The sequence below is a fragment of the Terrapene carolina genome, unplaced genomic scaffold, assembly GCF_002925995.2.
Source record: "Terrapene carolina triunguis isolate 2854851 unplaced genomic scaffold, T_m_triunguis-2.0 Scaffold242, whole genome shotgun sequence".
Taxonomy (NCBI): domain Eukaryota; kingdom Metazoa; phylum Chordata; order Testudines; family Emydidae; genus Terrapene; species Terrapene triunguis.
In genome coordinates, this window is record NW_020664593.1 from 9453503 (window position 1) to 9467779 (window position 14277).

General features: G+C 51.0%; 1 protein-coding gene across 6 annotated transcripts in view; it reads right to left on the bottom strand.

Annotated features, from left to right (window-relative positions):
* Positions 1–14277, bottom strand: part of BOC (BOC cell adhesion associated, oncogene regulated) — an 81501-nt gene that overhangs the window by 28587 nt on the left and 38637 nt on the right. For all 6 annotated transcript variants that reach the window (XM_024202357.2, XM_026657382.1, XM_026657380.1 and 3 more), the window contains exons 2-3: positions 8769–8925; positions 7223–7501 (exon numbers count right to left, since the gene is read on the bottom strand). In XM_024202357.2, the coding sequence (XP_024058125.2) occupies positions 7223–7501; positions 8769–8853 (364 nt within the window). In that variant the 5' untranslated portion in view covers positions 8854–8925. The remainder of the gene's footprint in view (positions 1–7222; positions 7502–8768; positions 8926–14277) is intronic.

Here is a 14277-nt window from a genome sequence, read left to right on the forward strand (position 1 = left end):
CCACTGCTCTATTCCCCTACTCACGGTCGTTGTCCATTAAAATTCACTGGGGAGCTGCGATAGCCCAATTCATCACTGTCCATGAAGTGCTTTGAGACCATCAGATGGAGGGCACTGGGGATGGCTGAGCTCCAACTGTGCTGAAGCCACCGTTTTAAGAAAAATGGGGGCAGCTCTTGTTCTCTTTAGGATGGGCTGTGGACAGAGAGAGAAAGCCAGCCTCTGTCTGTGTGTGTGCGCTCACGCCCCTGCCAGCACGGCAATGGGCAGGGCGAAGAATCATCCTAGGACTAGTAGGAGAGCCCTCGTTTGGAGGAACTAAGGCCCTCGGGTATTACAGCAAGGGGGCCAGGTAAGTACATGGACTAGACAGATCAGATCGGATCAGACACAAGTGGGAGACCATGTGGAACTAAAAAGTACAGGCCCCAAGGGCTTGAGCCTTCCCTACTGCCTTCACGCCAGGGGTGGAGAAGGGTCACTGAGGGAAGTAGGGCCTCTGAGAACAGGAAATGGCAAGGACTGAGGCTCCTCCAGTACAAAGTGGGGAGGGGGGGTAGTTATTCCTCACTAATCCCCATTTTGGCTGCCAGAACCCCATGGGGTTAGAGCTCTCCTCCTGCACTAAGCCATGTCCCAGTTGTCGGCCTCCTCCCCGTGAGGAGTAACGGACGCAGCCCTCTCCGAGTGCCACAGCGAGACGCGCACAATCCCATTCTCCCCACCTCCTTCATGCATTCCTGTCCTCTCAGAGTCACCCCCTGCCACCAGCAGCGGTCAGATCCCCTTCAAACAGCTCCTCACGCGCACACCCCTCATCGTATGCTAGCATCCCATCACATCCCCACATCCCCCCAACCCCCCCACACCACATTCCAAGCTTGGTTCTGTGCTACATCACGACCAACGTGCCAAGTCTCCGCGGCAGACGCCCCTCCCTTCTGGTGACTGACTCAGGAAGCGCCACCTGTGTTTTCATTTCCTCCCCCCCCTCATGCCACCCCAGGCCTTGTAGCCAGAGGCGAGTCAAGCGAGCAAATGCTTTTTCAAGATGGAGATGAAGTTCCCCCTCCATTGCGTCAGGGGAGTCATCAGCTGAGAGGTCCAGCCAGTAGGAAAATGAATGGGTTTTTCTTTAGAAGACAGCTGCAAATTCCTAAGGGACCCCAAACGTGCCCCAGAACAGGGGTCACAGCCCACTGGCACTTTGCAACAACACCAGGCTTGCTCCCATGTGCTTAGCCAACGCTGAGGGCTGCTCTGCTACTTTCGTTTCTAGAAGCTGAAAGGGCATGAAGGAATGACCCTCTCTGGTCCTAGAGTGTTTCCAATATGTATGTCCAGCAGCCTCCCCCCCCAAAAAAAGCACTCCTCTGTCTCCTCTTCCATTGCAACCAGGTGATTTGACAAAGAGAAAACCCAGTTTAGTATATTCCTCGCCTCCCACAAGTGTTTATCAAAGTAGCTCATCATGCACTGATTGGGCATTCAACAGGCACGTAATTGCCACCTGCCTCCATTTGGTATTCAGTGGGATCAAATTCAGCCCTGGCATGAATAGGTGCAACTCTAGTTGAAGTCCCCAGGAGCTGCTCCAGCTTACACCAGTACTGTCTTTGACCTTTGTGTTAGTGGCTTTTCCTGCTACATCCCCCTCATCAGTCTTTTTGTGTAAGTTACGCTCATTTTGTGTGCCTGCTGAATAGTGCACGGTCCATTCCTTTGCCACTTCCATCCACTCACTCTCATCCAGCAAAGCACGTTTCAGTTCAAGCATGCAAGTAATCCCATTGGCTTCCACAGGGCTATTTGCATGCTTAAAGTTCAACATGTGCTTAAAGCCTTTGTTGATGACTAATCTTCAGCAACATGTAACTTTTACCACTGTTGTCATCCCTCCCAAAGCATTCCATGGGAGTCACACCCACTTAGTGCAGAGTGCACTTCATTCTTAGGAGACTACAAGAAAAAGGGGCTTGGAAGGGGAGCTGGGTGTGAGGCAAAGAGAAGAAAGACTATATTCCTACACCCAGTGCTGTGCTATATATTTTAAAGTCAGGCAGCCTTTACAGAGTCTCATTCCATCCTTCAGCCCCCGTGACCATGCACCGCCCCATTTAGGCTGCCCTGGATTCCAATCACTCTCAACATAAGGGCTAGGACCTGGAACAGCCCAAGGGACTGGGAATTGGATATGGAGCCTCTCTAGATGTCCTATTCCAATGCAGCTTAGGCTGGTAGTGATCAAGGTCATTACCATCTGTTCTATGCACTGGGCTTGTGTTTGCGGGGGAGGAGGGGAGAGAGAAGGGGGCGTCACTCCAGTTCCAATAAGTTACCCTTCTAGCACCCCAGCCACATACACCCAGAAAGCATCTGCACCGTATCTGAAGACTTGAACTGAACACTGGCGAAGTGATCCTTGTTCTGTTGCTTTAAGAACTCCACCTCCATCCCCTTCACAAATCTCTCCCTTCCTGGGGGCTATAAAACTATAGCCAGCTTTACCTCTACTGCCGGAATTAACTGCTAGTCTCAATCAGTCCTCTGAGTTAGCCTGATCAGAGATCGGCTCAGGCGTGCCAATCAGCCACGTACCCCGAAAAGTGCTGCTCCTTGCTTGTCTCTTTCATGTCCCACCCTCAGTTCCATCTTCTCCCCCTTCCATCCGGGGCTCTTCCCAAGGTGGGATCTGTTCCAGGGCTCCCCACTTCTCTCTGCCCCCTAGTGGGTTTCACTCTGTCCATTCTCATGGCTCCCTCTGCCCAAAGACAGCAGGGATCATGGTGGGAGCTGCCCACTTAGCCATGTGCCAAGATGATAAGAACATAAGAATGGCCATACTGGGCCAGACCAAAGGTCCATGTAGCCCAGTATCCTGTCTTCCGACAGTGGCCAATGCCAGATGCCCCAGAGAGTGATCCAGCAGGCCCAGCAGCTTCCCTGCACGGCGCTGAAACTCGATGGTGTGGGAAGAAGACATGAGTTCTCAGGGGACAAGCCATGAAGCACAGAGGGCTCCACAATGGGTTACTGTCTCTCACTTATTTAACCCACCTTCTCCATCAGTTCACAAGACCCATTCAATGGCATTAATAACCATCCCCCTATTGGTGGGAACAAAGCCCATTAAGCCCTCACCCTCCTTCTGCAACTCATCTGATCCTCCTAGCTCCGCTCAGTGGCAAGACACTTGTGGCGATGGGGAGGTCTCACTCATCCTCCCCCTTCCCTGATTCCAGCTCAGTGGCTCAGGCCAAGGACCATTTATCTACCTGTTCTCTACACCTCGTGTCAGGCCTGGTAACTGCTGTTATTAATATTCAGTCACACTGGCAGGCCTGTGCTAACTGGAAGCCCCAGGCATAACAATTCACCCCAAGTTCTCTCTGGCTTGGTGGGGGTGAGGGCAGGGATGGAGTATACATGGGCCTGAATCAACACTAGGCCAACTTCTGGGGCCCCACTACAGCACTGGACGTGGTTATAGCTGGAGTCTGTCTCAGGGAGGATGGTGGGGACTTCCTGCACACTAGCAGCTCGATCACAGCCTCGGCAAAGGATGCCTGTCTCCCCTCAGTCACCAGAGCCGGAGGGGGAAGGCAGCACCCAGGTAAACTGAACAACGATGGCTTTGTCCAAGCAACGACATTTAAGAGAGGCCTGAAAGCAAACAACCGTACTAAGGAGCGTGCGTGCACTGTTCTCCTAAATACAAACCATGCCCTCGGTAATCCCATCCACCTCTCCGCTCCCCTCCTGGGCCAGCCCACCGGCAAAACACAGCCCCCATTCTGCTCTGGAATGTGTTCTCCAAAACTTAATCTAAGTGCAAAGCCCAGGCCAAATCCCCCGATGGCTTCAACCCAATGACAGCCCCCTCCCACCCAGCCTCCAAGAGCAAGAGCTGCTGTTCCACTCCACTCTCCCGCTCCTTCTCCTCCTACCCAGCCCGGCCTAAACATTTCACTTCTGATTAATGTCTTGATGACAAGCCAATAGTTCTTGGCTTTAACACAAAGCCGGCCCCCGTTTTGCACAAACATCTTCTCTCCTTCAATTTCTTAGACATATCCCCTTCCCCAGCAACCTCCGTGCCTCCTCCCAGGACCAACTGAGGGAGTTTACGAAGGAGCTCTATCAATTGGGTATTACGGATAATGGCAATCTCCTCATAGACACGCCCTGTCACAAGTGTTACCTCTGAACGCCCCTCCCCCCAGCGTCAGCGTCAGCGTCTCAAGAAGACCATGTCCCCACCTCAGTTAGGGTTGCCAACTTTCTAATCGCACAAAACCGAACACTCTAGCCCCGCCCCTGCCACAAGGCCCCGCCCCCCCGCTCACTACATTCCTCCTCCCTCAGTGGCTTGCTCTCCCCACCCTCACTCACTTTCACTGGGCTGGGGCAGGGGATTGGGGTGCAGGAGGGAGCTCCAGGCTAGAGGGTGGGGTGGAGGGATTTAGAGTGCGGGAGGGGGCTGCAGGTTGAGGCAGGGGGTTGGGGTGTGGGAGCGGGTGAGGGCTCTGGGGTGGGGCCAGGGATGAGAGGGTTGGGGTACAGAAAAGGGCTCCAAACTGGGGGGTGGAGCCGAGGAATTTGCAGTGTGGGAGGGGGCTGCGGGTTGAGGCACAGGGTTGGGGTTCAGGATGGGGTACGGGCTCTGGGCTGGGGGTTCAGGCTCTGGAGGGGGCGGGGATGAAGGGTTTGGGATGCAGGAGGGGGCTCCAGGCTGGGGCCAAGGGATTCGGCGTGCAAGAGGGGGCTGCAGGTTGAGGCAGGTGGTTGGGGTTCAGGAGGGGGTATGGGCTCTGGACTGGGGCCGTGGATGAGGGGTTTAAGATGCAGGAGGGGGCTCCAGGTTTGGGGGCAGGGGCTCAGGGTTGGGGCACAGGCTTACCTTGGGCGGCTCCCGGTCAGCAGCGCAGCAGGGGCTAAGACAGGCTACCGACCTGTCCTGGCACCGCGTTGAGCCCCGGAAACGGCCAGCAGGTCCGGCTCCTATGTTGGGGGGGGGGAGGGCAGGGGGCTCCATGTGCCTCTCTTGCCCGCAGCCACGGCCCCCCCATCTCCCATTGGCTGCAGTTCCCGGCCAATGGGACTGCAGAGCCGGTACTCGGGGCAGGGGCAGCACGCTGAGCCACGTGGCCCCCCCGCCTAGGAGCCGAACCTGCTGGCCGCTTCCAGGGCACAGCGCGGTGCCAGGACAGGTAGGAACTAGCCTGCCTTAGCCCTGCAGTGCCACCAACTGGACTTTTAACGGCCCGGTCGGCGGTGCTGACCAGAACCACCAGGGTCCCTTTTCGACCGGGCGTTCTGGTGGAAAACCGGACACCTGGCAACCCTAACCTCAATACAAGGTGCATTCGGGGGTAGGGGTGGCTTCAAGATATCAACATGAGTGCCTCCCCTGCGCAGGGTGTACCCCAAACTGAGTGTGCTGCCCCAGTCGAGACGCACCCCTAACTCAACACACTCTCTGACCTGAGCGTAGATCCCAGCCTGAAACATGAACGCCCTTCGGAGATGTGTCCCCCATCACATTTACCAGGGTTCGTTTTGGGGAATTTCCATCGCTGACCAATTTTTAAATCAAGCTTCAAAGTTATTCTAAAAGATCCGCTGTGGGAATTACGTGGGAGAAGTTCTCTGGCCTGTGTTATGCAGGAGGTCGGACTAAATGGTCACAATGGTCCTTTCTGGCCTTGGAGTCTGTGAATCTTTTTCCTACAAGACACACTCAAATATGAGGGTAGCCACCGGAGAGGAGCTATACCCTGAGGTACTAGCGCAGCCCCACAGCGTGACACATGGACCAAAATTAATGTGGCTCCGTGATCTCAGGTCTCCCCAACCCAACCAGCCCTGATACAAGACCCGACCCTCCATACAAATAACACAGCAACGTGAGTCAGAAATGCCCTCTGGAAAGGAAAGCACAACCCAACATAATATTAGACACTCGGGTGTGAACAAGGGCACCTCGAAGCCTCCCTTAGAGAGACAAGCCTTGATACAAAATGCATCCGAGTATGATCATGCCCCCCATGCTCCCAATAAATGAATCTACTTCCCCCACAACATGAGAGGAGCTCAAAGAAGAGCCCGGACCCCCACCCCTGTTGGCTGTACGCAAGCACCGCCTCTCTTAAACAATACAATAGAACCCCTCTGAGCCCTTCCTCTCTCCGGCCTGGAATAGCAGAGTTTCCTTTTAATCTGAAGGAGGCAATCCCAAAGCCTCTCTTCCGTTCTCCTGAGCATTTGTTGGGGTTGTATTGGTTATTTACCTCACCCCTTCCTTTCTCTCCTCCTTTACCCCTCCTTCTGTGGGTGATCTTAACTCTTCCATAGGACACCAGAAGGGACAGCTTTTGAGAGCTTCATAATAGGGGGGCTTAAGAGAAACCTTCCATGTGACCAACCAAAGCACTGATCCATGGTGCAGCTGTGACAGCCAACACGCTAGGAATTGAACCGGGGACCTCCTGTTGAAAATGCAGGGCTACCGCAACTTGAGCTAAAGAGCACAGCTCCTTAGGTGAGAGCTTTAACAGACTCCTCCTCTGTGAATCGGGTACAGGTGGTGACAGGTAACACACATGGATCAGTAAGTTACACAGTCCAAGAGGTGATGTGGCTTGCAGTGTCCTATAACATAGCCCATAGCTATATTCACCCTGCAACTGCAGGGTGGAGAGAGAGATTCCAGAAGTTTTTTTGTTGATATAGTCTCAACCGAGAAGTCAGATGCCATGAGGATACCTAGGTGCCTTAGAAAAGCCTAAGAGTGATACCGTGAGACACAGGAAGAGAACCAGGCAGATGGAGAAATATAAATCACTTAATCTAGCTCAAGTGCAGACATACGGTAGGTACAGGTAAATATTACGTTATTCATTGGTTTATGTAGTTACCCTTAGAAGGTATCATGATACGAGCTTGCAGTCTATCACGTACAAGGATCGCTTTGCCTATTGCTAAGGTAGAACACGGCAGGCCTGTGTGTCAAAGATGCTACAAAACAGCCCAGGCCAAGGGACTACTCCAGAAGCTTCGGATCACACTGGGGATCCCAGCATGAGCAGGGGTGCCTGGTGGCACCATGGGATCAGCCTGTCCCACTGTGTCTCAGAGGCTGCCAGTCCCCCAAATGGAGGCCCAACCAATAAGAGGGATCAAATGCAGAGTAGGGGACGGGAGAAGACAAAAAACTACTCACTGGCTAAAGTCACTGTGGCTGGGACGCTGGCAACAACTCCCTCTGGCATGCGGGCGATGCACTGGTACCGGCCCACGGTGTGGTTGTTGAGAGCCATGATGATGAGCTTCCCCAGCTCAATGTGGATCCCCAGCGCCTCATCCGACCCCACCAGCTCCTTCCCATTCAGCCTCCAGGTAACGTTGACTTTCGGGGGCTCTACCACACACCTTAGGCTCACCAAGCCACCATACTTTTGGACGGTGGAAGCAGGTTGGACGGTGACCTGAAGAGATTCACCTGCATGGTGGGGGCGAGGACAAGATATCCACATGAGCATCAGCACAGAGAAGAGCAGAGGGAGATCTCCTCCACTGTTACACTAAACACCCTGTGCCACTCTCCTCACGCAGAGCAAGTCTTGGAACTGTACAATGACTAGGTCTCAAGTAGAGAGAGGTCCAAGCTGAAAAGTCCAGCTCTGGATTTTGAACACCCCAAAGCTTAAGTGTGTGTTTGGATCCAGGGGTTTGGTTTGGTCCATCATAAAGCTGGGGCCATAATTCTGCTCTCAAAGCCTCTGGGTTATTCAGAGTTCTGGTTCAGACCCCCATCTCTAGTCACTACTGAGGCTGCTGCAGTGGCTAATAATGAGATGGAGAAGCTCTTCTGCTTAGGGATAACAGACTACTTGAAAAACCTGAGCTCCTAGAGAGCTGCTTAGCTTCCAGGAGAAGGACACAGAGGAACTGGGTGTTCAAAGCATGCAGGAGGCAGGCTAGGCTTGTCCAGGCATTGGAGCAAAGGTAGATTAAAGACTACACTGGGGCCAGAGCCACCAAAATTTTGCCTGCTCACGAAACATGCTGTCCCCTGTGGACAGCCACTCACCCTGGCTCAGCTACAGACATGCAACTCCTGATCCCTCTCCTGGGCTCATTTTGATGTGGCTTGAGCTGTGGGCAGTACACTGAACCGCATGGTTTATCTCCTTTTTGCTGGATCCTATGCTGGCAGTAAGTGGTCAGGCAGCAGGAATCTGCTGTGTACTGCGCATTCGGCAAGTGCAGAACTGGAGCCCACTGATCTCAAGGGTCCTTTCTGAACCCTCCTCTGCACTGGGGCAGGTTTCCAGAAGGAAAGGCAGCCTGGAGCTCTCACTTGTCACACAACTTCTTGAGTGCTGGAGACCCTCCCCAGCCCCTGTGACATGCTTCTCCACTGCCACCGACCATCAAGGAATGGCAAGAAGGAGCAGGTTGTGTGGGAGTGACTATCTGGACTGTGGATACTATAATCACCCCAAAATGGGAATGGATTGTTCGACCAGGTGAGCAGAAGGGGGATCCCCTTCAGCGGTGGGCGCTGTCCGTTAGGTTAATGAAGCAGTGGGGTCAATAACGCCTCCTGCAGCCTGTGTGTGGGGTGGGATGGGGGGAGAATGTCCCGTTAGGACGGGGTGGGGTTGATCCCTTTGAGATGGAAGCAGGGTCCATTCCTTGGAGACCTTAAGGGCCTGCAGTTATTTCAAGGCAGAGTATAAAAATGGGTAAGGAGTAAAACTCACCCAAATTAGCAAAGCAGCCAGCAGCTGCTAGGATCAGGCAAGCGACGGCAGCCATTGGTCTCTTCCTTCCCGGGGTCATTGTCATCCCATGCAGCGCAGCCTGGGGCAGAAGGACCTAGGCGGGGCTCCCATAAGCCGCCTCAGGGCCTGTGGCTTCCTGCGGATGACAGGAGGGAGATGATCAAACATGATTCTCAGATGCTTTTTCCTCAACCAGCCCTCCCAAGTCTCTATAGAGAGGAGCCCACAAGCCCCAGTGATGGCTGAGACTGAAGGTCCGAGAGGGTGGACAGAGGTAGGTATATGTGTGGTGCCTCCTTCTCCAACTCCCCACCCTGGGAAGTGGCGGATACCATAGGCACCTCTGGTTTCACTGCCTCCCTACAGGCACTCTTTACAGGACGAAGGGTGCAAGCCAATGCCCTGCGCTGCTCCAGTACTACCTAACCTCCTTAGGGGAGCAGTAGTAGCATAAGGGGCATACGAATAACCACACTTCTCTAGCACTTTCCACAAGAGGAGTCACTCAAAGCGCTATACACACTTTAATGAAGCTTCACAAAAGCCCTGGGTATTATCACCCTCGTTTCCTAGAGAGAGAGAGAGAGAGAGAGAGAAACTCTGGCACAGGGAGGTTAAGGGTATAATTTTCAGAAGTATACTGATCAGCAGCTCCCATTGACTTCAACTGCAATAGTGTATGTTCAGCACTTCCGTAAGCCTGGCCCTAAGTGACCGGTCCAAAGTCACACAGCTGGTCAGCCATTGCATCAAGTCTCAGGTATATACAAAATCTCCCAAGGGAGGACACATCCTCAGCTCCCTGTAGAAGTCTACACACACCCCAGGTCAAATGACACCCACTGAACACTGTGCTAGGCTATCAGTGTACAAGATACCTCTTTCAGGAGCAAAGCAAACATTGCCAGCTAAGTGCCACTTAAGAAGTTTGTTTGCCAAATGCTGTTGCCTCCCTCCGTGGCTGTGGTTATAAGACAGCGTTTTGGTTTAAATGCTGGGAAAAGCAGCGAAGGGGCCCACACATGCTCTTTGGAAACGGCATTTATCACAGGCTACAAGGAGAAATTGTTATGTCATCCCTGGATCTATGTCTCCAGCTCCAATTCATAGAGATTTCCCCACTTGATGCACATTTCAGGTTTGAAGGACTCCAACACTGAAAGGAGAAAAGTTGGGCCAAACAGCTCGGAGTGCTGGCTAGGTTTGCATCCCAGCGAACTTCACGCGATTTGGATTCAGAACATCACAGCACTGCTTGCAAGAGTCACAAATTTCAGACACCCTTGTGATGAACCTAATCTGAATTTGGAATGAACCCCCAATAAATAAGCAGTGTAGGGTGGCTCCAGGGTTTTGTTGCCAACAGCATTCCACCCAGCTCTTGCATGTCAAACCAAGATCACCTGCAACCAAAGGCAAAGGACTTAAAGAAAGGAGACATTCCTCCTGTATGATGTGCGGATATGTGCAAGGGGTTTGAGTACTAATTGTAGCACTTCTTAGCACAGGAAATCGCCAGCTGGACCGTGCTGCTTAGAAGTGTTAATTACTGGCACCAGCTGGCTGGCTGGTCCCCTTGTTTGTAGTGTCAGAGGAGAAGCCAAAGACAGACTAGACTATGGAGGCCAACAAGGGAGACGATTAGTACCAAAGAAATCTACATTTTTTTGCCACCGGAAGAGCCGCATTATCAGCTGGCGAATTGCTACTGGCATCCTCCTGGTGTCTGGATTCTACAAAGCAGTGCTATCTCCCTAGGCTTTTACACCACAGTCATCACTCCTGCAGCCTATGCTGAGCTTAGCATACACATGTGGCATGTCCATTTCAATTAATGGGAAAAGAAAAGAAAATTATACCATGAATGTTTCAGGCATGAGGCCTGGCAACATTAGATCTCTAACAGAGGGGTTCCTGAGCTAGGACTGAAGATTTCACGCTCCAGGGTGCTTACAGGCCAAGAAATGCTGGGTGTGTATTTGTGTATGCCATGCTTTGTGGGAGGGGGTTGCGAAGTGGGTAAGGGCTGAGATAGAAGGTATCGTTCAGGCAATTCAAAAGAAAGGGCTTTTCTGCAGATCTTGCCATTGATGAATTCAACCTCTACAAGCCAATCCAGGCTTCCTCCCTCCAGTTCACACATCATAAATAAATACATAGCAAATGGAATATATGGATGCCTTCCAACTGGATGAGTTCCATGGGTAGATGACATTCTTTTTCAATTCCTATCTTAAACTATCGTGCAGTGTTGAGGTGTATTGTTAAACAGCTGCCACATTCCACCTCAGAGTGGCTGCTTTTCCGAAGTGGGTGTAGTGATAGAGTGTAGCGTGCTATGGGATCACTCTGAATTAATTTGGTGTATAAATATATCAGGCCAGATTCTCATTTTCACTACGGTTCCTTTTTGTCACTCCCTCAATATAAAAAGAGTCCTCAAAGTAGATGTAACTATAATACATTTCTATTGAAAATAATTTACACCCACTTTCAGGCTTGTTTACACTACCAGATTTGTGTGAAGAAGGCTTAGCATAAATTAGAATCAGCCCCCTTACTTATCAGTATCTATATAATAACATGCTCACTTTGTCTGTCCCACAATGTCCTCTACAGCAGTGTTTCTCAACGACCTGTCTGTGGTCCAGCGCCAGTCCCTCAGACCTCTCTGACACACTTTAGGAAGGCAGCAAACCAGTCCCTGGTATCAAAAAGGTTGAGAAGCTCCGGTCTACACAGGACACACTGCCAGACCAGCCCAAGTGGGTGTGTTCACATTGCCCTCAAGTGAAGCCCTTCAACTATTACACAAATTCCCACTCACTTTTATTTTATCAAAGGACTTCATTATCTGAAACCTCAGGAAATTGCCAGCTACAGTTCTGAGATCTATTTAATACGTGTGATCACCCGCAGATTGCAGTGGTGGGGAGGATATGCCAGGCTGGTCAGGAGATTGTGCCCTTCTCTGTCCAACAAGGACCATACCGCTGTGATCCAGGCCTTTGTTACCTCCAGGAAAGACAATTACATCTTTCTTTACCCGGGTGTGAGCATGACCGTCACACAGAAGCTACCACCCATTTAGCACGGTCATTGTGAGCACTGCACTTCAGCGCTCCACTTGCTTTGCTGGCACTCTCTTCACTTCCAGGTTGAACTGAAAGCCTTGGTCCTAATCTACCAAGACATACATGAGCTAAGGCCTGCCTCAGGGACTACCTCACTATAGCTGTGACTCTCAAAGACTCTCAGCTCCACGTGATAATGCAGCAGAAGAGGACAGGTTCAGTCCCTAGCAGTGTGGGGATTCTCTATAGCCTCTGGATTCTCCATGCCAGCTGTGCAGCCCCTTCCCAGAGGAGTGCAGACAGACACAAGCTGGCCAGAATTTACACCAAGATGTAAATCCCATTTCTATACCATGGTCAGCGTACAATGAAGCTGAGAAAGGAAGGATGATACTGTAGCAAGGGCATCCAGTAGCTAGTAGCCCACAGGTTCAATTCCTTGTTCTGTCACAGATTTCCTGAGTGGCCTTGGGCAAGTCACTTAGTTTCTCTCAGCCCCATTTCACCATCTGTACAATGGAGGTAATGGCACTCCCTACCTCAGAGGGGGGTTGTGAAGATAAATGCAATACAGACTGTGGAGATGTTCAGCTACTACAGCAGTGAGGGCCATATAAGAACCTACACAGAATAAGTAATTGAGGCAGATGAAAATGGCAAGAGGGAAGAGGAATGAGAGAAGGTAGGGAAAAAGCAAATGCCAGCCTCAGATTGGGGAGAGACACCGAAAGAATCTAATTAAGACCTGCATAATAAATTGATATGTACAATATGATACCACAGTGATAGGTGCTTTGCAGATACCACAGAGAGATGAGGTAAAGTCACTCTTTAGTGACTGCATCATACAGAGGATATAAGACCTAATACCATTACACATGGGAAGCTCCATAGGATACTAGTTAGAAAATGATACTAACTTTATTTCCCATCCTCCTTATCCTCCCATGCCCCCACAGCCAAGGAGTAACAACTTGTCCAGTGACTCCTCCTGCCAAGAGTATCACCTACTCACCCACACAACTGTTGCACTGTAAACCTGTAATTAGTGCCTTAAGGTGTGTCTACACTAGCAAAATTAATATCCTTATGTCAATAAATGCAAACAACATTGCTGCTGTACTGACGCCAAACCCCTAGTGTAGACAGAACTAAGGAGGTGCTATCTCCAAACCTGCTCAGAGCACGGCATTAAAAATGCCTGAGCCCCTTCTAGGCAAGTGCTTATGCCTCTGTCACCAATGATGTAGCTGTGCTATTGCTGGCAGTTGCTAAAGTACAGGTACTAATTATACTAGTGTAGACAAGATCATCAGGTAGCTTAGGCCTAAAATGTGGGTTGTTGTTTTATAAGATCTAACAAGAACAGAAATGTTTTCAGGAAATTAAAACAAAACAATCAATACAATTTTGGCAGGTCGGATTTAAGTTTTCCCCTGCAGTGCTGGAAGCCTACAGCGAGTGAAACAGACTAGCTCAGTTCACTGTCCATGTGGACAGCTTTGGCAGAGAGAGGAATGAATACTGGAAGGAAAAAAGGGGTGCTTCTTGGAGTATGTGCTTGGGGGAAGGACCTCCCTGCAGCCCTCCATAAACCCCTTGCCAGAGGCTTTGCACTGAGGCAACAAGCAGATATGTGCAATGCACCCGTCCCAGCTAGGACCATCCATGCACACACAATTACAAAACTGATTGCCAACATTGGCAGAAAGGTGACGGGCAACAGGTGGCAGAAAATGGAGACTGATCCATTCATTTGGCACTTGATCAATTAAATGGTGCTGTAGGCGGAATGAAAAGAACAGGACATTTAACACAGTAAGGGTGTGGTACTTCCCCAAACCCCCAGCCAGAGTCCTGACATTAAATAACGACCTTTCCTTTCATAACTGGGAGCGAAGTGCAAAAAGTAAACAGCCAGCATAAATGGGGGGAAATGAAAGAAATAATTAAAATGGAAAGAAGTTAATATCCAGAGCCTGATTTTCATATGCTCAGTCGCTCGCACAATCAGAGCCAGATTGTCGAAAGCGCTCAGCTCCCAACATATCAAATGAAAATTCTGGTCCTAAGGTGGTGGCAGTAACACAGGCAAGTAAGTAGACTGATTTCTATCTCAATAGCGTTCCTGTAACCAACCTGGCTCAATCCCCGATTTGTGAAATGTCCCCGTCTCCCAGCTAGATTCCGATTGCATGCCTAGTACGTGCTTCCCCTGGCATTAGGCGCTGGTAGGACTGCAGTCCCACGGGAACGATTTCCATCTTTCTACCCAAATGTGTAGTGGGACCTTACTCAAAATGTCCCTAACTTCCTCTTCTCCTCCCCTGAAGGGAGCTACACTGAGAAACACCCCTTTCCCTTGCATCAAGATGTGAGCCCTACACTATCAAAACCTCACACTCACCACTGTT